The following is a 24,203-nucleotide window of genomic DNA, read 5'->3' on the forward strand; positions in this document are numbered from 1 at the left end:
GGTCTTAACACCAAAGTGCAAAGTCATGTGGTGCGTATAAAGACACTTAAAGAAAATTATTTTCTCCACTGATTTTTCTACCATATAGATGACAGATTTCAATATTAGTTGCCTTTACAAGGCAACATTATTAATATGTGTTGATATGTTTGATGGGTAAGTAATTAATCCATTTTCCTGGTGTTTTAGAAATCTTTTAGACAGTTCCTTTTGGGGACCTGCAGTCATAAAGATAGTTTTCCTGTCTTTTTTTTTTCTGTTCTAATATTAGAGTACAGAAGCACTAAGATTTATGTTTGTGAAACTTGAATAATGACCCAGATTGACTTGAATAATACTTCATTTAATAGGTGCTACATTTTCACCCAATCCCAACGTAGCAGCTATACAGCACTTAACACCAAAGTATTGTTTTCAGCACTTAACACCGAAGTATTGTTTTCATAGGTTGTAAGATGTCAAACTGACATCAGGTCAGAAATGAGCATTTCATGTTACATGACAGAACAGTCTAATTTTTGGTAAAAGTTTGTTAATTTAAATTGATGTGAAAGAATGGAATACACTTTTTAAATAAAAATAAGCCTGTGAAAAGGATTCAATAGTCTGGCATAATATAAATACCAACAGTTATTATTACCGAGCAGGAAGGATGACCTCAGCTGATCAGGTTGATCTTAGCTCCTTGCGTATGTTTTATGTAAGTAACTTGGCAGTGTTTAAAATGAAATGTTCTTATATCCATAAATATGAATAAAATTAAAATATTTACTTCTCTGATCAGTTTTATAACGTTTACCTTTAAAGATTTTCAAAGCAGAGATCTGAACATATCCATACAGTATATACTTGCTTCTGATTTCTAACCTAAATCCAACAAGTACTTCTTACCATTCCTATATATGAAGAGTTTCAAAAAGTTTTGTTGAAAACCTTATATATGAAAGCATTATTCTTCCCAAAATGCTAATTTCTTCTTAAATTGGCTCAAAACTGTTAAAGATTACTGAGAGGTAACATAATCTGGCTGTAGGCTGAGATACATATTTTAAAAGTTACTTCTACTATTAATGTTGAATCTAGCATTTCTCAGAAATAATGTTCACTTAGATAGTTCCAAGGATAGTTCTGATTTGGCAGTTTTAATATTCGCTTATTAAAACCAAAAGCAATACTTATATTGGTTTGTACAACTAATAGTCATACAACCATCAGCACAAGCATCTGGAATCCCAGGTGAAAATAACTATTGCTTGGAATATGGCATAAAACTTTTTTAAACATTTCCAAATATTTGTTCTGTAAAACCACAAATATATCAGTAATACGATACAAAGATTTCATTGATGCTCATTTGCAAACCTTACCTGCATTCCTAAAACCCACCATATTCTATCTTAGTCAAAGACCATAGTAGCCCCTTACCATGCTGTCATGCTTCTTCTTTCCATGTGATTTCAAGACCAGCAAGTACCACTGTTCTTTTTGCAAAAGAAAGTGGATTGTTGTCTTTCTCATTGGTTTCTGTTTTCAGAAACCATATTGTGAACCTGTAGCACAGAAGATCTTGCAAAAAAGATCAGCATGCACTTCAATTTTTCTACTGCAAAGTACTAGAAATTTAGCAGTAAATGTATTAATGAACAAACCGCTCCTTCTACAACTCCTTTATTTAGTTACAATACCTCTTAAGCACTTCCCATCATAACCCCGTTGTAACTGCAATCTCCCACACCTTTCTCCAACAGCTGTATCCAAAGGGTATCAGAGGGCTTCTAGATCTCATGTGGGGACTTGCTTAAAAAGAGCTGCATTGTTTTAGTTGCAAATAAGGTGTGCTTCACAGTACCTTCCAAACTTGTCCAAATTTTACGCATGCATGCTTTAGGTTGGCTTCTGAAATGGAGAGACTCCCTAGCAAGGTCTGAGGAATGTTAATGGTTTGTGGGAATAAGTGTGTGGGAGCAAGGACGCGAGTAGTTTACTCCATGTGCTTTTTCCTTCTTGACCTCTAGTAAGCCTGATCATTGGAGAACTGACCAATGCCAAATTCAGTAGACTTAATTTCTTTTGGATGTGCTCAGAGAGGGTAGCCTTTGCTCAAAGCAAGGGTTGTGCTCCACTGCGAGTAGAAGAAGATTCAAACTGCACATACAATTTACTGAGATGATTAAGTTTATTCACTGATCTATCAGTACACAGCACCTGTACTCTACTGATCTCAGCTTTAGGAATTTAAAACACTGTATGTTGTTCAATTCTCTCTTCAACAAATTTGAGCAGTATACACCCATTCGACGTTTTCTTTTTGGTTGTGTCAGAACTGTTTTACATGTGGATGAGTTCTGACAACTATAAACTATGAAGTTTCGGAACTGTAGCTCTGAAACTTGGGATGATTGATAGTACAGTTGGACAGGACTTTTTCACATCTACCCTGAGCAAAGTATTGCATGGGACTGTCACTGTCAGATGAAGTCTTGGAATTATAGGGTAGATCGATAGTCATAAATAAAATGGGTCAGTGCCCCTTCCTTAGTCCTGAGGACCAAGTGGCATGGTTCAGCTTGCATCCTTGTGGCTACTCTTTCTCCCCTGAAAGAAGGTGGCCTCATGATTCAGTCTATTGGGAACAGTCCTTGCCATGTGTCATCCACTGAATTGTGCATTGTTTGGGAGAAGCCAAAAACCATGTCAGGGAAGATGTGGACAATCGTGGGACAGTGATTGAGTCCAGTTTTGTTTACTGGTATAGCTCTAGTCATAGTGCCTGAAGATATCTGCCTTAGGAAAAATTGCCCATCCTCTTGAGGAGCAAAAAGGAAGGGAGGGAGCTGGTCTTTGTCTTCTCTACCAATTTATGTGTGTGTACCTGCCTACAAGATGCACAGAAGCATTTGGCACTATGGCTGGGCTATTCAGGCTGTCTCACTGGAACAAGGGAAAAAAAATCAGTGACAACCATCCCTTTCCCCTCCCCACTCACCTACTCTGAGATGTGGGAAGACTTTATTGCTGTTTCCTCCTGTCTTCTGGGATGCCAGTCCCTGGAAAGCTGCAATATGGTTCACAGTAGGGGAAGAATCTCTCTACAGTCTGTATACAGCCCAGGTTACTATCAGCCCATACTGTTTCAAGACAAGACAGAAATTAGATGAGCCCTAACAATGTTTTCAGTTTACCTTTCTCATAAGGAGGAGTTCCATTAGTTTAACTGAAGCTACTCACTGGAGTAAAATGAGCTGTAAGTAAACTGGTGGTAATTTTTAATTCTATAGGTTATGTTCACAGACATTAAAAATCTATTATGGCATATCTGATATGAAAAGCTTAAGAGAATAATTGTTCAAAGAGTTTTATCAAGCCATTAGCTGCTGATTAAATTTTAGTTTCATGATTTAAGATAAAGACTAATTGAAAAGGTTTCCAAAAGATGTTTTCACTTTCTCCTTCAGGATTTCTTCCGGCACTTACCTCATTGGATCCAACAGCACACAGCCATGAATGATGCTGGTAATTTTCTGATTGAAACATGTGATGAGACCATTTCCAGAGACCTTAAACAGCAGCTTTTGTTACTAAATGGAAGATGGAGAGAATTGTTTATGCAAGTTAAGCAGGTATGTGTTTTTCCTGTCGTTAGTTTTAAATATTTACTTTGTCATTTCCATGCAAGCAAGACAGGTTTGCCCTACTAGCGGGGGGAGGGGGAGGGGGGGCGGCGGGCACTTACTGAAGTGCCTAACTGTTCATCATTATTTAAATTAGAAATAAATCCCTGACAGCAGTTTATTTTATTGGGGTCTTTTCCTTTGTTTATCTTCTTGGTTATACAGCTTTTTATTTTTATTTTTGGACATCTTCAAGCTAGTGTAAGCTGTGGTTTTTCTTTATGGTCTCCTGTCTTGATACAGTGAATATTATTTATGCATATCCTCTACTGTCCTTTGAAGAAAATGATTGGGTTTAAGTAGCTATTGTTATTGTAAAAGCTCTGTAAAACTAAACAAGGAAAATGGTGAAAGTGAATATTTTTACTACTCTTTAATGAAAGCTGCATTCAATATTTGTACTGCAACCATAAGCAGGTACAATGCAAGTTAATTAACTAAACGTTTTCCCCAAATCGGTCAGACATTACTTCTATCTTGTGCACGTGGAGGCACAGATAACAAATAAAAGAACTATCCATTATCTCATGGAAGAGATTCAACTGATTGGAAAATAATTGTTGTTTCTGTATTTGCTCTTTAAACAGCAAAAGGAAGATGTGAGCTAAATTACACAGAAGTATTTCACACCTCATAAACACATTAGAAATTATCTTTGCTATAGTCAATATATATCTAATGATATTTCCCCTTCATGTGATTTTAAATAGCGGTTGCCTATTTGAAGTTGCTGAATCTATTTTCTTCACTGGCATGATTATTTCCATTGTAGTCAAGTTAAATGGAAAAGCAAATAATGATTGCCCCTTTTTTATTGTGTAACTTTTCCAAACTGTTGACTAGAATGTTCTCAAGCTTTATTTGTTGATGATATTTATGGTGTTTCACTGTGGCAACAGTAATGCCCAGGATGTAAATGTCTCTTCCCCTACTTACGCAGCTTCTTTCATGTGCTGGCTATATGGTTTTTCTCACTGGCTTTTCACCATTTCTATCATACAGCTCTTTCCACTTTCTAAGACCTGTGTCTCCCCTTCCTCCAGCCAGCAGTTCTTTTATTGAAATTTCCCTTATCCTTCATCTTTTCTAGGCTTTTCGTGTTCTATTCTCTTTGCTGAATTTTCAAAATTGATACTGCAGGTAATGAGAAATTAATTGAGATGTTGATTCTAGGTTAGAAACAAATGACAGTCTGGCATTCTCCATATGGGCCAAACCTTAAAAAAGGCTGACCTCTTGCATAAATGTTGTTCTTTTTAGTATCAGCACTATTGAAACTGATGCAGACGATTAGTGTCCATTAGATTAGTTTCCATTATTTTGTATTTTGTTGAATACAATTTTTCCAGCAAACAATTGCACTGAAATCATGCTAATTGCCTTAAGTAATTACTTAATTGCCAGATATTTCATTTGGGATGGTTATTTTTTTGTTTGTTTCTTTTTACTTTACATTTTCTTAGTACGCTCGAGCAGATGAACTGGATAAAATGAGGAAGGAATACTTGGATGGTGTTGCCCATTTGACAACTTTTATTGATGGAAGCAATAGGAAATTTTCAGTCCCTGTAGAAGTGTCCTTCCTTGATGTCAAAATATTTGTACAAGACTTAGAAGTAAGTGTCTTCCTTCCATTCCTTTCTTTCTCCTTCATAAGAGAGAAACTTGTAACTATTTTAAATCTGAGACCATAAAATTATTTTAGTATACATTTCCATTATTACTTTTTTTTTTACCAGTGGTGCTTTTTTGTATAATTTCTGCAATAGTTAATATAAATCATTGTATTCTATGAGTGACATTTCTAGAGCACATTTCCAGAACACTGTCCCACTGGGTCTTTCTTTCTGTGTAGTTTCAAATCACATTCAGGTGAGCTGACTGATACCCTTAGGCACAGCTTTTGAAATATGATCCAGTATTCACTAAAATCAGTGATAAAAACAATTGATTATTGGAATATGTATCTTTTATCTCTTGAGAACAGACTTGTATCTCCCATGAATGCATAAATGCTGTTGTTGAAATATTTTTTGAAACATTTGTTTCAGAATATTAAGCAGAAACTGCCTGCAATGGAAGCTCAGTACAAAACGGTTACAAGAACAGCGCAACTTGTTACAAAAGAAGTTTCCCAAGACGAAGTAAATGAAATGCTTGCAACTTTGACAAGGATCAAAGAGCAGCTGAGCAAGGTTGCAGAATACTTTTTCTACTACACATGTTGTTAACTGTTGAACTAATAAATAGTAAGCTCCCCTACATAAACGCTCAAATTTGCGTTTGAGCAAATATATAGTTATAGTAACAATAGATTGATTCAGGGTGGAGAAAATGTTACTTCTTTTAGACTTTAAGACTACCATCCTTAAATTTAATATTCTTTTCTTTAAGAAGTAATACAGGATCAGGATTGATCTATCTTAAAAGAAGCAGGTAACAACTATATAAACCCACATGCAGAGGAAACTGCTATTTATTGAATTTTACAACTTATAAAATAATTATTTTTCTTTAAAACGGCCAAAAGGTTAAGGAGTATTCCTGTGCCCTGCTGTATGAATGCCAGCATCTGCTGTCTCCACTGGAAGAACTGGAGAAACAAATCACACATTTTTATGAATCTCTTGAAAAAGTCAATGAAATAATTTCTATCCTGGATCCTGAAGCACAACCTACAACTGTTCTTAAACAAAAAGCCCAAGTAAGTTTCAAAAACATCTTACAAAGATCTGCTGCCTCTGAGTATTTACAATTACCTTTCTAGGAATTTGGATTGCAACTCGGTAAGTTGAGTAAATGTTTCTTCATATTCAGGCAACAAACATAGCCTATCCTAAAGTCAGCTAGGCATAAACATACGAAGATTGAAACTTGTGTTCCCTCCTATTGCCTGTGGTTTCAATCCAAGAAGTAAATACAAGACTCTTTTTTTTTGTCTAGTGGAAATTGGACTGAAGTATCAGAAATACATCGGATTTTTTATTAAGCAGATGAAATAACATGATCAGGAACTTCTCTAGGTTTTCTTCGACAATTATGGAAGTTTCTTAGAAGTCTCAAAGTGATTTTTTTGAAGTGCATTGTAGTAGAACATTAATTTTTCTACCTGACCAATAAACATTTCATTCTGGAGGAATTCAGAGCTAGTCAGAACTCACTTGGAAAGGTAAATGAAAGTATGAAGATCTTGCATAGAAATTGGCATTTATCCTTGTATATGTGTGGTAGATAGCCTAGAAATAGTCCCTCAAAATTGATGTACACATTTCATTAGAGTTGGGTTCAACAGGTAATATAATTAAATGGATTTTTAATGGGAAGCTGAAGTCTTTCAAAGCCATTTAGAGTCCCTTGCAAAAAAAAAAAAAAAAAAGATGGTAATATTGGAACAAATTTAAGAGTGTGTGTGTATGTGTGTGTGTATATATATATATAAAAAAAAATTAGTTTAAGTCTATAATGAGTCTGGAGATTGGCCCAATAATTTAACAAGAAGGGTATGCTCTTCTAATGACTTCAAGCTTTGATTGTATTTCGATAAAAAATGATCTGGTGAGCTTGAGTCAAGCCAGTCCATTTATCTTCCCAAGTAAATCCTCTTCTGTTTATGAACACCAGCTGAGTCCTGTGTCCAACCTGCAGGTTAAGGAGCAGTTCGTAAGCTCCTATTTACAATTATATGTATATATATTATATATATAAATATAGACATCCCATAAAATTAAATCACAGAATAAGGTATTCATCTGTATTCTCTAAAACTACCCGAAAGGCTTGGGTCCATGTCTGTGTCTTTTTTTTATAGATAGCTAGAGCTCTATTTGGGTACAGGACTCTGCATATGAGGTGAAACTTGTGTGGTCTGTGTTATTCCATATAACATTTTGTGTGGTCTGTTTGTCGTGGTGCTTTGACCTTGTCCCTTTTGTTCTTATTGTCAAAAAATATCTTCCTGTTATTTTGCCAAACTTTTCTCTCCTTTGTTCCTGGCCAGGGTGGATATATGTTTTTTTCTTTCAGGATTTGGTAGCTTACCAAGAAAACTGCAAGAAAGATTTGTCCCTGATTGAGAGAAATAGTCAGAGTATCCTGCAGTGTGTGGCTTCGAGTGAAATGTTACAGCATTTCCATCAGTCAACATTTCAGAAGAAAGTTACACAAGTTCAGATTACTTTTCAGGTAATTATGTCATATCTTGGTGCATATTTTTGAAAGCTTGTTCATATGCAGCTGATCCATCCTACCGTATCTCCATTTCATCACTTTCTAGCTACTGTCACAGAGAGCTCTCCTCTCCAAGTTATTAATTAAGGATTTGTCTGTATGAGGTAATAAGTGGTCAGGGGACTGACGGTCATGTTCTCCATGCAGTAATTCAGAGGTGAGCCTGCCTCAGAGGAACCCAGGATTTAAGGAGAACTTTCACCTGTCTCAGGCTCCTTTGGAACGAGGAGCCTGAGATCCACCTGTTAGGGCTGCACTGTTTTTTGTTTCTTCTGACTTTGTTATCTTGGCTAATTATTTCCTCCTATATTCCCATACATCCTCTTTCATACAAAGCATGGAAGATGGAAACTTCTGCAAATGCTACTATTACTGGACTTTGTATTTCCTCAGAAAATGCAGTGGATTGTGAATATAGAAATTTGCAAATTTGTTAATGTAAAGATGTGTACTTTGGGCTGTAATCCCCCTTACCTCTAGAGCTCTATGTTGTTATTAGCCATATTGATATTTTGGGGGCTATTCAGCCCCAGTCTAGCCCCACTCTAGCATGAAATTAACCAGTATCTTGGAGGCAGATCTCCAGATGTTGGGTTCTATTAGATTTGGTTTTAGGCAATTCTTGTTCAGTATAAAGCTGTCTAAACTGAATTTTGAGCTACAGAAAATCAGCTATCAGTAAAGAGCTGTCTCTGAGAGGTGGATTTCAAAATTTATATTGTATTTTATGAATTGTACTTAAAGATCAGTGGGTTTTGATTTACAATTTAGAAATAATTATTTAAGTTTAGTTCATAGTAACAGAAGCAGATACAGTTGTAGCTTGGTAAATTTGCCATGTTGAACATTGATTATTCTCTTTCTATAAAGGTGGATGGTAGTTTATCTCTTTTTGTGTTAGAAAATAAACCTATAAAGCATGGCATAACCATACAAAATGTGGCATACCCAGAGTTAAAATATTTATGGATCTGGAAACTGGCATTTTCTCATGTAAAGAATACATTCCTACATGATTCTACCATTATACACAAATTTTTATCAGGAAACTTTAAAAAGGCTTAGCAAGATGTTTAAATTGATAACTAGAGATTTGATTAGCTCACTAATAAATGGGTAAAATCATTACAATCCCTTACACTGGAGTTTGTAATCGCTGAGGATGGTAAAGTGTAAGGTTAGTAAGCAGCGTTGGAGTCACCTTGCTGCAGTTGAACTCGTCAACTGTTCATTTCTCCTGGTAAATTTTGTTACTTGATTATGGAATTGTAACCACTGGATAATGCAGTGCACTGGGACGGACTAGAAAGCAGAATAATGAAGAGCTGTGACTAAAGTTTCAAAACAAGAGGATTTCAGAGTAGCAACTAAACCACAAAATTTGCTGTTTTTCTTTTAAGCGGCTTTCTACCTGGTTGCTTATCTGGCCTACTACTGTGATAATCATACAAACCTCCTCCAGGTCAGAAGGCCTGTAGCATGGAACTGGTTGGATCCATAGGTCAAACCACCTTCATGTAGAGTCGTGTAGGGGGAGGCAGTCTGCTACTAGAAAAAATGGAATGGCAAACTTTTAGCCATACCAGGTGCTTTACATTTGAAAGCAGGCTTTAGGAAAGGCACTAGCCAAATGGCAGAGGCATTCTGAAGGTATCAGAGACATCTATATTAGATAGCTACCCATTTTTATTTGAATGAAGGATGACATTAGCATAAGCCTTAGTATAATTATTATTAAAAATTGGGAAAATGGGAGCATGAAAGGGAGAAACACTTGTGAAGGGCATATATTTGAAAGAGTGACACCAATCAAATGCATTTTTTGTAAGATCATGTTAAAAGAGAGCAAATAAAAATCAGTGAGAAAGTGCCAGCTCATTTTCTTTGCTTATAACTCAGAATATGGTCAGGAAAGCTGGTGACTGGAGAAAAAACATAGAAGCAAATAGCCGTTTGATGAAGAAATTTGAGGAGTCTAGAGCAGAACTGGAAAAAGTAATACAGATTGCTAACTGTTGCTTAAAAGAAAAAGGAAATCCTGAAGAACTTCTCACAAAACATAGCGTGAGTAAATTCTCTGACCTTCCTCGTGGAAATCTTTGAGTGCATGACATACAAGTGAAAAGCCTATTTAATTTTAAAATTGATGTGGATTTCTTTCACGTGTAGAAGTTATACAGATCAGGTCAAACTAATGTTAAGATTGAAAAATAAAAAGGAAAAAAGATCACCCTTCTTATTGATGAATGTAAGCAACCAGAAGGTGAAGAGAGAAGACCCCTTAGAAATTAGGGTCAGTTTTGCCAGGAGAACATTGGGAGTGAGGACACTACATTTTGCCAGTCTCACGCATCCACTGCTTTTTTTTTTTCAGATTAAATCTATGTCTGTAGTGTAACCATTACTTATGCATGTAGCTTTAAAATGTATTCTTGTTAAAATACTATCTCAGTGTACTGGCTGAGAATAAATTAATTTGCTGGACTTTAAATAGCTAGAAATAGTTCTTTCCTTAGCTCAAACTTCAATTCTTCAATGCAGCAGAAGTAACCTTGAAACTTACAGAGTGTGTTAGGGAACTTCATGCTGGCAGATTACCATATCAATAACCAGCTTCATCTTCTCACCGTCTCACTTTCTGCCTCAACTTCAGGAATTCTTTAACCAGTTGGATCAGAGAGTCCTAAATGCCTTTCTGAAAGCGTGCGATGAGCTTACTGACATCCTCCCAGAACAAGAGCAACAAAACCTGCAGGAAGCTGTGAGAAAACTCCATAGGCAGTGGAAGGTTAGTGACATTGAATGATGCCTCTGGAAATTGTAAGTCTTAACTTCAGAATGTTTCTGCAGGACCTATATGTTGAAAAAATTTAAAATAAAATAAAAAAAAAAGTTTTATTATTTGGCTTCCTGCACAGTTGGAAAAAAAATGTATTTTACAACATTAGATACAGTTACATCCACAAATACCCTCTTGAAAAAGCCCTGTTAAGTGGTCAAAAGTCAAGAAATGTGAGAAATTAATTATGAAACCTTAATTTCTCCCCCTACAAACAGCCATAATGATACCCGTGTTAAGAATATTTGTTGAGAATAGGTGCTATGTTTTCTTACTTTATGCTGATGATGGATGATTGCAGTTACTTTCCCAACTTCAATAAAACAAATTTGTAAGAGATCAGTTTAAATTGTGTCTTCTGCCAAAGGCTCTAACAACTGAACAAATATTGCTCCTAAGCTATGGAATTTGTTGCCTGCTACAGCATGTTGCAGGTCAAAGCTGGAGTGATGGATGAGTGGTTTCTCACTAGCACGCAAACAGGAACCTCTGGAAGCAGTTGTGAATATAGTTTCACTATTATTGTTTGCTTCATTATTTTATACAAGAAATACTTGGTATATCTTGCCAGGGATAAAGATGTCTCTGTAATGTGCTTTATACATACATATTCTGGTCCCCAAAAACTTATGGCCTTGTGATATATCTAAGAGATATTGGTAACAGAGTTGCTTTATTTACTTAAATGAATATGAAGAAACCCCCATATGTTCATGCATATATATGCTTTATTTTCTATATGAGCAGTTTTTAGATAATTTCTTTGTAGTAACTTCACACTGAGGTAATGGGAGTGGTGTTTTATCTCTGTGCTTGTTTATTGCCCCTGTGGGTGCACAGGATCTTCAAACAGAAGCCCCATATCACTTGATCCACTTAAAGATTGAAGTACAGAAAAGCAAGTTCTTGGTCACAGTGGAGGAGTGCAAAGCTGAACTAGCTCGACAGAACAAGGTGTTATCAAGAGAAGGCAATGAAAGGATGATCAGGGAACACATGGTATGAATTATATGCCACCACGTGGCCATTTACAGAAATACATTTCTATGTTAATAATAAACAGAAGGTCTGATCAACTCTTAAGCCACCAAACACTCTATGCACAACTAAATCAGATCAATCCTTGGGGTCTTTAACAAAAATTTTGGTTTGAGCTTAGTACGGTTTGTAACAAATACATAAATATGCCTTGTGATTTCTGCCAATTTGTATTTTTATTGAATTTTCTGCTTTGTCTCCCATTAGTTGTTCTTCGGTGACAAGGGACCTTACCAGCTGTGTGAGAAAAGGCTACAACGGATTGAAGAACTGTGCCGAAAACTGCCAGTTTCTGATCCAGTGAGGGCTACATTGGAAAGCAGCCAACGAATCCTGAAGGAGCTCAAATCCCAGATAGACAGCACATACATAAAGCTAACAGAGCACTCGGACACCTGGAAGGGCTATAAGAACAGGTGTCAGCTCAATTGGTAGCAGGGTCTCGTAGAGCCTTATGTGTGGTCACTCCTCTAAATGTCGGCACAGATCAGTACCACATAAAGAATGATATACTGTGTTGTTAGCTTCAAATAGAAATCTATACTTTATGTAGTAATTCCACAAATTATAGTGGGGTTTTGAGTGGATTTTATAATTTTTGGCTTAAATTTAAGAGGTTACTGTTTGGTGATGGAAATTTTTGTCTAACTTTTTTCCTTTCTTTGCATTATGTGATGTTTTATTTCAGATTTTCTGAATTGGCAAACTGGATTTCGTCAACAGAAAGAGAGCTAAAGAATATAAAGGAAAGTGTCGATGATACTGCCAAATACAAGCAATGTAAAGCATCCGTGGGGGTGAGCCCTTGGCTTATATTCTAACAAAGCTATGGTCATTGCTACTGGGACTCTGGATAAAACTGTATTCTGAAGTAGCGCAACTGTTTTACTACGGAGGCAGTAGTAGCTCCGCTGATTCCTGGTATTCTTAAAAACATTTTCAGGAGAAAGTTCCATATGCAGCAAAGTGTGGCAGAAGTTGCTGCTTTTAATAATTTAGAGAATGGCAGGTCCCTTTACCTGTATATTCAGAACATCCAAAATATAGAAGCAGATAGAATAAATACTTGCCCCTCATCCTGCTGCGTGCACAATTAAAAGTGCTGTGCGAGGAAAAGCCAAAATTTCTGGACTGGGGTTTTTGAAGGATCAAGTTACTGTCTTACATCTTCTATAATAAAAATTCTCTTCTACGATAGTACAACAGGGGAGACGAAGATATTCTACCATTCACTTTTGCATTGGTGACTGGTGACAGAAACAGTAGAATAGTTGAAGATTGAGTCGCTTGGTTAAATTAGTTTTAGGCAATAATTTATTGTGTCACTTGGGACCTAGCTTGACTCTTATTTCTTTTTTTAATCTCACATACTAGAGGCAAAAATAGGAATGTCACATACTATAGCAGTTTGTGTGGAAGTCATGAGCAGGTTATGAGACTAACTGTGCAGAGAAACCTAATTAAGATAAATTGATAAAGCAGATAAACCTTTAGCTTAATGGGTGCTTCTCCTCCAAAAAGTCTGATTTACTTATGGAGTTTCACTGCTGGCAACTTCTCATCAGCACTGGCACAAAGAGAGAAAAAAGAGCTCTTTAAATAGGAAAACAAAACACCACACAAAACCTTATATCATAAGAAATTCTATGTTTGGGAAAGTCAGCATTTAAGATTTAAATGGTAACTAAGAAATTTGATCAATATATGGAAAATATGTACATGGTACCTACCATGTATCTATCTATCTGTAGGTAAAAATGTTAGTTTGTGAGGAAAAAGTACTCCACTACTACTTACTAAGGAACAGTCTAATAAGCAGTAGTGGAGTAAAGTCTGTGGAGGAAATGCACAAATCTAGCCATTGACTGGAACAGAATCAGATAGGGCATGCAAATAGAGAAATACTACATTTTTAGTGTTTCAAGGTAAGAACAAAGGTAGTATGTTTACACTACTAATCTTTGAACTGATGCCATGAATGTCACTCATTAATATATTTTGTTTATTTGAAGAAAATATGTTTTGATTCTTCCATAGGAAATCAGGAAAAACATTAACAAGCAAGGAGAAAATCACAGCTGGCTGAAATCTAGACTTGCTGTTTTGACCACAGTGTGCCCTGATTTGGAGGCCAAAAAGACAGAGGACGAGCTTTGTAAACTTTCCAGTGACTTCAAGGGACTCCTAGATTTCCTGGCTGAGGTACAGTATAAGGGACACAAGAAATCTCCATTTACAGTGTCACATGAAATTACATCAATCATGGCTTCACAAGCATAAGTCACCTGCTGTGTTTTTTTAATTAAACTGCAAGCATTCAGCAACAAACAACTCATTTGTACTTCCTGGGTAAAGCCTTAAGAGTAGCAGGCAAAAAAAAATTGACATTATTATAATGGATCTTTTCCCTTTGCAGGATGGGAAAGCATCATAGCAAATGTTTCTGGAATCAAAATGTCAGTATTTTTAGAGGCAAAAGATAGTTTTCTAAAACCAGCTGATAGTGAACGTTGGCAAAACTGTGATGTACATCAGCTAGTGGATATAGAATCTGACTTTAATCTTCATTTATGTACCTTTTATGCTGAAATAATAAAGGAACTGCTGTGAGGTAGTTTCAAATCATTAAGGATGTCTATCATGCACTGAATTTGCAGGAAAAGGCTGCAGTTCTCTGAGGTATGAATGATAATGAGATACTGTAACTGCTGAAATCATGGGAAGTTTCTAACTGATAAGCAAAACCGCTTTGAATTCACTGAACCCTTGAGTTCTATGGGATCTCAGGGAACTTACTGCTTTGCAGTTTTCACAGTAAAAAGAAAGATCAGGAGAAACTTAGAACATCTTACACTTAGAAGGTGGAACAGATCCATTTGAAAAAAGAGTTCAGGGTAGAGAAAGAGTTCAGGCTTCAAATTCCATTGTTGATGTCAATTCTTGTGGAGGTCTTGTGGGTGTTCCAAATGTATAAAAGTTCCATGTATTTATTGAAATTTCTCTAAACTTCTGTGGTGTGAAAACTGTGTTTGGAAAGTTGGGGGAACCAACATGATTGCAAAAAATTGAAGAGAATATCTTTTTTTTAAATTTATTTTTTATTAAAGTACTTTTGCTTTTTGTTTCCTCCAAAAGTGGGGGAGCACAGGTTCAAGAAGGTAAAAAAAGAAAATAAGAACTAGAATCTAAAATTGTTTTGAATCAAAAAGCATAGTCTAAATGGCACATCAAACTATAGTTAAGAGACTGATGACTCTTAAAAGTCTGAGTACTCTTTACAGCTAAATTTACAGCTTGTTAATCAGATCGATGAGACTGTTTACAGAAGGACTGATACTGGGTATTTCCAGAGTTCAGCAATGTTTTTTGAAGACTAAAAACTAAACATTTATATAACAGGAAGGAGAATGGCTTGAATCTGAATGACCCTCCAAAGTGAATATGGTCTGAAAAGAAAGGAAGGAAGGGAGGAAGAAAAGAAAGGAGTTTCTTAGTTCTAGAATACTTTATGATCAAAACCTTAAGGTCTGAGGAACAGAGCCTGTACTGAGAATCAGCTACAAGTAGTTAGCTGAATCATGCAAAGAAGGAAGAACTTTCTGGTATGTTGAATAGATATATCTTTTTCTTTATAAAATTCTGCAAACTGAGACTGGATATTGCACCACATGCATATTGTGGTCCATAAAACCAGGATAACAGGGCATTTTAATATATTTGTCATTCACCAGGGCATTGCTCTAGAAGGTCCAAAAGGCAACAAGATTTTTTGTGAGTTCAGTAGCGCAGGTGTTTCGGAATCTGGGTCAGCTTGCACGGGTGAGGACAGCGTCTATTTTCTAAGTGATCACCAATAAGTGGTTGTCACAGACAACTATTTACTGTATGGCAATGTAATAGGGAGTATGTCTAAACAAGACAAAGGTCTCCTCAGTCACATTTTAAGTCTACAGTCACTCTTTCAATGTAAAGTTAAAGGAGTCTGTTAAGAATGCTGGAGACAAAAATGGTTTGAATTTAGACAATTTACTATTTTTTTTGAAAAAATATCCCAAATATAAATGTGCACTTAAAATATAGATGTGCCTTTCAACATGAAATACTTAAAGTTATCTGTAACTGTAGATTGAAAAGACATTAGGCACTGTTGGAGACTGTGTCCAGTACAAAGAAGAAGTTAAAAGTGCAATTGAAGACTTAATCAACAACTCTAAAGAAGCCCAAGCAGAGGCTGAAAAGATCCTGGATACAGAAAGTTTGTTACAAGCTCAGCAACTACTACTTCATCATCAGGTAAGGCAATTACTCTTGTCCATATTAGATTTTTTTGTTTAAGGTAGAATGTATGTAATTACTAAATTTTGTTACGTCCATTAGCATAACTCTTTATATTTAAACTTGAAAGAGTTATAAAGGAAATGATCTCATATGGCCTAGTATTGATTTCTTATAATGGAAAAAGTACTCAGTATTTTTTAAACGTTAATGTCCGAAGTTGAGCTTGTTTTTCAACTTTTATTGAATGGGTTTTTTGGGCACAGAAAACCTAAAAAACAGGCTCCATTTACTTGAAATTTTGGGTAAGTGTACTCTGCAAATATGTAGTCTCTCTCTTTTTACCTTTTTAAAGTTTGCGTGTCAGATTTGATTGTGGTAAATTTGGCCTGATCCTGGTTTTGGAAATTTCTCAACTTCAGCAGCTTTGATGTGGCCCCAACTCCAGATGCTGGAGGGGAGGTATACCTCTAGCCTCATCTCCTCCTCTAGGTAGCTACTGCAGTGACAGATTGGCCTCCAGTCTGTAGGAGTAGAACAGGAGGCTTTTTATGCACTGATAATATAGCAAAACATCTGCGGGCTACAGTAGCAATAAATCATATGGCTTGCATACAGCACGAATCATGGGTTTTAAGGCCAAATATGGGAAATTAACTTTGAGGCCTGCTCAAAGCTAATAAGAATAAGCATAATTTACTGTCAATGTTTGGGCATTATATAAGTGTTTTATATTAACATATATTTCTGTAAGGTCAGACATGTTTTATTGTCTGACCAGGCACTACCATGTCTTACCTCTGCCTTATCTAAACTCTTTGGTGTTTGTGAAAGCTATTGTATGTGTTAAGGTTCATATTTGTTCTTTCAATACTCTGCATCCCTTATCTGTCATAGTAGAAGTAGTAGGAGGAGTTAACTTCTCCTTGCGTTCTCAGACTTTTCTTCTTTTGATATGGAGTCTGTTAAAGTAAAAACAGACTTTGACAAAGACCTGAATTGAGCAGGGAGCTGTGAGCCACCTCGCAAGGCTGGCAATGGGTCAGGCATGTTAGGAAAGGAGAGGGGAGGTAGTCTTAGGAGTTTCTGACAGTGCTACAAAGCGAAAGGCATCAAAGAAAGAGTTATGCAACTTGAACAACCCCCTACTGCTCTGTAGTGAAGGCTAATATATTGCTTTGATCAATCTGAGGCTCCAACCTGTGCCTCAAAGAGTGCAGAGCAGACCTGGATGCTTCCAGGCAGTCATGAGGAATACATGCACCTGTGGCTACATGCATGAGGAATACATGCACCTGCAATTGCTCAACTGGCGTTCTGCTTGGGTCTTGGGTCTTCTGCTTTCTAAAATATTGCTTTGGATAAATGGCCATACTGTCACTCTTTCTCTCCCTTTTGTACGCCACAAAAGATGTATACACATTTTGGAACCCAAGGCATATACTTGATGGGTACATGAGACTTTCAAGAATACTTGCCACAGTTTATCCCTTTGTCTGTTATTCTCATTGCATACCCCTGCAAAAGCAGAAAGTGGTTTCATTGTGCCAGTTTCCCAAAGGAGCTAAAAAGTCTATTCATTCCTATTGGATGAATCTTTTTAGCAAAGGACAAGGAGACTCCATGCAAAGAGGCAAGATGTGCAACAGCAGATTTCCCAAGCTAAACAGTTGCAGATTGAAGGTGGACTGCCCAGCACAATGCAAGAGGATTTACAGAAGTTAGAAGGAACATTGGAGAACATGCAGCAGACTATGGAGAAACGTGAAGAGCAACTGCAGGTGGGTCCTTTGGAAGTAGAAATAAAAACCTGTGATTTCTTCTTCTTCTTCTTTGTTTTTAGTTTAGTAAAAAAACAATTTTTTTAACATACAAATTCTGAGCTCACTGTCTCACCTCTGAATCTTCGTCCTTGGGGTTTTCATGATCAGTACCTCCATGAAAACTTCTTGAAGCTGTTGGTTACCTCTTAATTAATAAAGAAAGAGCATTTTGTTTGGAAGTGTTTAGAAGTCCCAACTATTCAGTCATAATAGATATTTTAAATAATTTATCTGTGAATTAATTTTTAGATGGGCTGTCTCCCCCGGCTACTAAAGATGACATTGCCCTGTAATCGAGAGTCTTTAGGCTGGATATTAGATTAATAACACCTGATGGTGTGCAAATATAATCCTCACAACTACTGTTGTACTAAAATACATGCTCACAGAAAACAGTCACAGAGAAATCAGATGGATTGCTCCAGGTTGTATAACTAATCCCTGACTGAACTGGAATTAGAATTTATAGCTTCTTGTGCCCATATCTGAGTTGTCCTTTACATTTCTCTGAGCAGAATGGTAATTTACCTGTCCACTATTTCACACAAATGTTTAAAGTCATCAAAACTATTTCCCATGATAAAACACAAGATGAGAAACATGATTGATAGAGCTCAAATAACTTCTTAATGTAAGAATTTATTATTGAAACCAATTTTTTTCTAAGGAATCCCATATATAAATTCTTAACTCAGGTCTTGCTTTACTTCAGAATCAAGAAAAAATTTGTTTATACTGTCATAATTCTTGTGACTGGTAATTAAATGCCGTATGTTAATCAAAATTTTACATTATCAGAAAAGAACAAATAGATTCCTATGTGTGAATTTCCTATGAGTAGAGATTTTCTTCTACCATTTTACTGTAATTTATTTCATTAGAGAACTTGAAAATCCTTTTAGGTATTGTTGACTACCTGTCACCATAAGCATAAGCATCTGCATTTATTACTTCAGACTTCTTATAGGACATTCAAATATAAGATTTAAATATTGCTGGCACCTTAGAGAACAGTGTGCTTTTTTGCACAGTGCAGTATAAATCAGTGAAAATTCAAGGGAAAACTTCTTTTATCGGGTTCAGAACAGTTTCATCTGTAGAGTAGATGGCTTTTCAGGAGAAATTGTTTTATTTTATGTCAGGTCTTTCTCTTTTTTCTTTCTTCAGTAACTTACAATGAAATTCTTTTTTTCTCCCCTTTGATCTTTTTGTCTTTGTCTTCCTGTTTTGGGTTTTCTTTGTTTGTTTGTTTTTGTAGGTCACAATAAATAAATGGGACCAGTTTGAAAGGGACAAAGAAACAGTAGTAAAATATCTCAATCAAGCAAGCTCTGCACTTGAACGTATCTTAAACTTTAGCAGTTTAGAGAGCCTCTCCTCAGAACTGGATCAGACAAAGGTATTCACTGTGTGAAATACAGGAACTGAAATATCTTTCTGCCTTGCTTGTTAACATGTAGTGAGAGTATTGCCTTCAATCTTTGCATGGTTTCCTGTTAACGCCGCTGCAAATTGCATATACAGATTAGAGACTGCGTAAACCATTTAGAGGTAAAAAGTTATTTATGAAAAGATCATGAAGAATTATTCAAAATCTGCATCTGAAGCGCATGTATGGAAGGTAAAATGATTTTGAGGACTTCCCATTTGATGCTCGGTAATCATCTATACTAGTAAGCTAAACAGTGTCAAGCACTAGCATATCAACATCAATAGCGTGCTCTTTGGCAAGGTTATGTGGATGTGCCAACTAGCACTCTTTTAGCCCTGAGGAGAAAAAGGAGAGACTTCTACAATATGGACATAAGCCATAACACGACACTTGCCCTTAACATGGAATCCCAGCCCATTTTATTTACTAATACAGAAGTAATAGTAGTGATTGGCTTTCCTAAGTGCCATGCTTTTCATGCTGTTTTTACCCTTTGATGAATCTAATACTAAATTATACATATCTTGGTTATGCTTAGCATCCATTGTTCTGGTGCATGGGTTTACCATTTGTGACAGAAAGTAGCTGTTAAACAAAGTGAGATTACAAGCTACAGGATACTGCAAATCCTCTCTGTAAAGGGTAGGATCTAAAGATTAAACAAAGATGCATATAATCTTTGACAATTCACAAATAAATTTCTTGAAGAGCTATAGAATAAACTTTGATTGTTGTTTGAGTTAAAAACTTTTGGACATATAGTCTCCCTTGCTAAATTTTATTCAAGCTAGTTTGCTCAAATGAGCATTTCTTAAATGCAGCATGAAAATAACTTTCTTCAGAGGTTGTTTTTATGTATTTACACATTCAAAATATACATATAGGACACAGATATGTTTTCTAACCACAGGTATTGAGGAAAAATACTTTTTGTGTAAATATATGAAACTGTGTATTAATGTGTCTTGCATCCTTACAGGAACTTTCTAAACAGACTGAAGCAATGGCAGTGCAGGCTGAGAATTTGGTGAAGAATTCTTCTGAGATACAGCTTGGTTCAAAGAATAAGCAGTTCCTTCAACAGCAGGCAAAATCACTCCAAGAACAAGTGAAAAAAGTGGAAGTTACTCTTGAAGAAGAGTATGTTCTTAACAAGTCCTAATATTTATTCTCCACTATAAGATTGTATCAGATTTCCAGAATACCTTGTCAGCATTTTGTGTTGTCTCATCAGCTCCGTCATTTACAGCTTGCTGTGGCATAGTAACCAGGTTATAGTACCAAATATGTCAAAAGAGTGTATGCAAATAAACAAAATCTTTGTTTAATAATACATAGTTTATAAAACCACTGTTAGTTACATTTAACCTGTCACTTATCTTTAAGCCCCAGTCTTGTGAAGAAGGAATAATTAAACTCATTCTTGAGGTACTAGACTCTTTTAGAAAGAGAAATCTCGGTGCAAGTATGAGAACAGCACATTTACCATATTTGCCTCGGTTTTCAGTATTCCACTTTCTCCATAGGAATGTCAAGAAGTGCCTTCATCTTAGCTGAATGCCCAGATTTTATTTCATGGGCAATATCAAAAGCTGCTTCTGCTGTTGCAAATAACAAAAGCATCACTTGCCAAATTTTGTTTAAAAATTGAAAGTTCAAACTCCAAGAAAATGTTGTTAAATCCTGTAAATATTTGTAGCTTTTTGTATTTGTAAAAATTTCATCCCTTTTCTCAAGTGAGTAACTCCGTTATTGAGCTCGTTACTCAACTTCAACTTCAGTTGTTGCTGTTCTCATTTTATCTATAGACACATACATTTATATCTGTGTATGAAATTAGTATTTTTGCATATATTAGATCTGATACACAAGTCACGGATATATGTGACAATTCTATATTGTCTTACTGGAATTACTACGTAGAATACTTTGCTGTATAAGTTTAAGCAGGTACCACGACCTCCATCTGAATATGAGTGAAGGGCAATGCCCACATTATTGGGTTTTTTCCCCTGTTGACCATTGTCATGCTAATCTGACTTTAATTTGGTGCCATTTTCTTCCTGATGTAAAAGAACAGTTGTAAAACAGAATAACTAGCCTCTGCAGCAGATGTAACTTTCTGATTATTGGTGGTCCAATTTTTTTTACATAATACTTTCTCCGATATGAAGTATTACAGTGATTTGCAGTCAAATTCTACCATACCTTACTGAATACTTCACTTATACATTGTTTTCTCCAATATTAGAGAGAAAACTAGTGTAATTTTTCAATTTAAGAAATTCATCCTTCCAACAATGAATATTCATTTTTTTAATAATGTCATCTATATTTAAATGAAAGCCATCATTGATATCCCCTTTCAATGTAGATATGAAATAGGTTTTAGTTGAATGTATGGATTGTACAGAATGTCTGTGGTACTGTGACAGATAATAAAAAAATAAATCCCTTCTGCAAAACATGCAAATATATATAACTCTCTATAGTGAATCTACAGAATATATAATCAGTGGCAAATATATACAACTCTCTATAGTGAATCTACAGAACATATAATCAGTGTGTAAGAGTTATGTTGTAACTCGCGTCATCAATAAAAAACTTGGCCGAGTAATTTAAAGTGAAGGTATTCCAAATACCAAACACATATGGTACATACTATGCCAATGAACAGGAAAGGGAAAGAAAAGTTTGAGCAGCTCTCCATAGTCAGCTACTATGCTGAGCACACTTAGCCCATCTGTTTTCCAAGGAGATCATGCGTAGCTGTGCAGCGTGTTTGGGACTATATTCTTTATAGTCTGCGGCTTTCTTACAACTATAAGGAAGGCAGATACAAAGGTGAAGGATTTTCAGCTGTTGTGCCACTGATTTGGTCCCTTGATTCTGATTTCCAGCTGTATTTTCTTAGGCTGAACTTGAGTGAAATATTTTTGCACTTTATTTTCCTGCAAATAACTTGAATTTGAATACATTCTTATCAGTAAATGCTGTTGACATTGCTATTTTTTTTTATTTTGAAAATAAATAAGAAAAAATAAAAAGGCCAATTTTTACATTTTTAGACTACATCTTTTCTTAAAGCTTCCTCTAGCTTTAATGAGGGGGAAAAAAGAAAATAAAAACTTTTAAATATGGAATGGTTTTTAAGGCTATATTTAAAAGGAAAATGTATTTTGGAATTTTGTAATATTCAAACTTTTCTGATGAAATTTTAATATTTTCAGTGAAATAGAAAATGCATGTTTTACAAGCTGTGTGTAGGGCCTACATTAGCAGTGGTTACTTTACAACGACTTGAAAGGAGCAGAAACTTGTATACTGGAAGTTAATGCTGTTAAATCTTGTAAGGGCCTTAGACTTCTTTCTTGTGAGAAAAAAAGAGTGCTTTGTTTGCTATCCACTATACACAGGAATCAGTCATAATCTGTCTTTGTTTAACATACCTATAATGTATGTTTCAAAGAATATAAATCTATTAACTTTGAGGTAGTTGAGTCATATCTGTTGTTAATTCTTTGGCTCAATATGAAATCATGGCCTCAGAAATCACAAACTTCCTATAAGATAGGCAGATTGCTGTTATAAAAAAACAAGTTTAATAAAGTGGTCAAGCATTGGTGAATATATGTACATCCACAATACACTGGTTTTAATCATTCTTTTCTAGCAACTAAATGACTAACATCTATGCACTCAGTTATCTCAATTTTTAGAGATCTGATATAATCCTAATTTCACATTATTTCATAGAAATCATATTTATGTTACTTTTCCTTTCTCTTCCTGCTATGATGAGATTCTTGATGTACAGCTGATGAATGAAGCTGTACTCTGTTTCACCTCTTGGTGTCCCCACTATGGTTAATATAATTGTTTGACTTTGGGTGTAAACTAAAAGAGAACCAAGTTTGAATTTAGGTGCACAACTTGGTCCTCTAAAACCAGGAGTTTTTAAAATGACCCTCCTGTAGATTGAATAAGTTACATTTTTATTCTAGCAAGAATATGGGCAGTTTCATCATATTAAACTGTTTATTCTCTCTAATTAATTTGGTTAATTTTAGTATTAAAAGCATGGAAATGGTGAAAAACAAGTGGGATCATTTTGGCAATAATTTTGAAGCTCTGTCCATCTGGATAGCTGAACAAGAAAAAGAACTGGAAACTTTGGAAACATCATCATCTCCTTTGGACATACAGATCAGCCAAATCAAGGTGATTAGTTCTTGTTATGTTTAGCATTAAAAGTCCATTTATCTGTCATTTTGCTAGAGGCCAAATGGGAGAACAGACATTTTACACGTGTCAGAACTACCATGATGTAATGATGGCACGCTTTGTACACGAATATACCAAGCAGTAAGGTTTTACATAAACTAAAGGAAAATTCTTACAGGCTGCCTTCTCTGTTAGTGTTTAGTTTACATATATGGAGCCTTTGTATGTATGGTTAAAAATATTATTTAATTTATACTCTTCTTATTTTTTGAATCATCTCAACTGGTATACAAAATAGCTACATAAATACAAGGTGTATAAAGCCTTTTTATTTTAAAACATACATCAGCTAGTGGATATAGAACTTGATTTTAATCTTGCAAGCTAAAGTTATAACTTGATTTATGTATCTTTTATGCTGAAATAATAAAGAAACTATTGCTTTTGGTAGCTTGCAAACCTACATACTATTTATTGCTATTATATTTACACTGTCTTAAATTCTGTGTACATTCCTGTAGTGTTTTAGTTTCTTATTGCTAACTGAGGTGCATATTGTCTCCAAGCATTGCATTTCAAGGGCTGACTTCATCTCCTCCCACAAATGAAAACATACCTTCTCTGAAACTGCATGTTTTTCAGGGGACAGAATTTTTCAATATGCAGTGCAC

General features: G+C 35.6%; 1 protein-coding gene across 1 annotated transcript in view; it reads left to right on the forward strand.

Moving 5' to 3' along the window:
• SYNE1 (spectrin repeat containing nuclear envelope protein 1) overlaps window positions 1–24,203 on the forward strand; it is a 314,802-nt gene that overhangs the window by 96,829 nt on the left and 193,770 nt on the right. Inside the window, exons 18-33 of the mRNA XM_075146137.1 lie at window positions 3,456–3,620; window positions 5,135–5,287; window positions 5,723–5,866; window positions 6,202–6,375; window positions 7,695–7,853; window positions 9,798–9,962; window positions 10,552–10,686; window positions 11,578–11,736; window positions 11,983–12,191; window positions 12,464–12,572; window positions 13,813–13,977; window positions 15,901–16,068; window positions 17,655–17,831; window positions 19,132–19,272; window positions 20,285–20,445; window positions 23,379–23,529. Of these exons, the coding sequence (XP_075002238.1) occupies window positions 3,456–3,620; window positions 5,135–5,287; window positions 5,723–5,866; window positions 6,202–6,375; window positions 7,695–7,853; window positions 9,798–9,962; window positions 10,552–10,686; window positions 11,578–11,736; window positions 11,983–12,191; window positions 12,464–12,572; window positions 13,813–13,977; window positions 15,901–16,068; window positions 17,655–17,831; window positions 19,132–19,272; window positions 20,285–20,445; window positions 23,379–23,529 (2,535 nt within the window). The remainder of the gene's footprint in view (window positions 1–3,455; window positions 3,621–5,134; window positions 5,288–5,722; window positions 5,867–6,201; window positions 6,376–7,694; window positions 7,854–9,797; window positions 9,963–10,551; window positions 10,687–11,577; window positions 11,737–11,982; window positions 12,192–12,463; window positions 12,573–13,812; window positions 13,978–15,900; window positions 16,069–17,654; window positions 17,832–19,131; window positions 19,273–20,284; window positions 20,446–23,378; window positions 23,530–24,203) is intronic.

Source organism: Calonectris borealis, chromosome 3, assembly GCF_964195595.1.
Source record: "Calonectris borealis chromosome 3, bCalBor7.hap1.2, whole genome shotgun sequence".
Taxonomy (NCBI): Eukaryota; Metazoa; Chordata; class Aves; order Procellariiformes; family Procellariidae; genus Calonectris; species Calonectris borealis.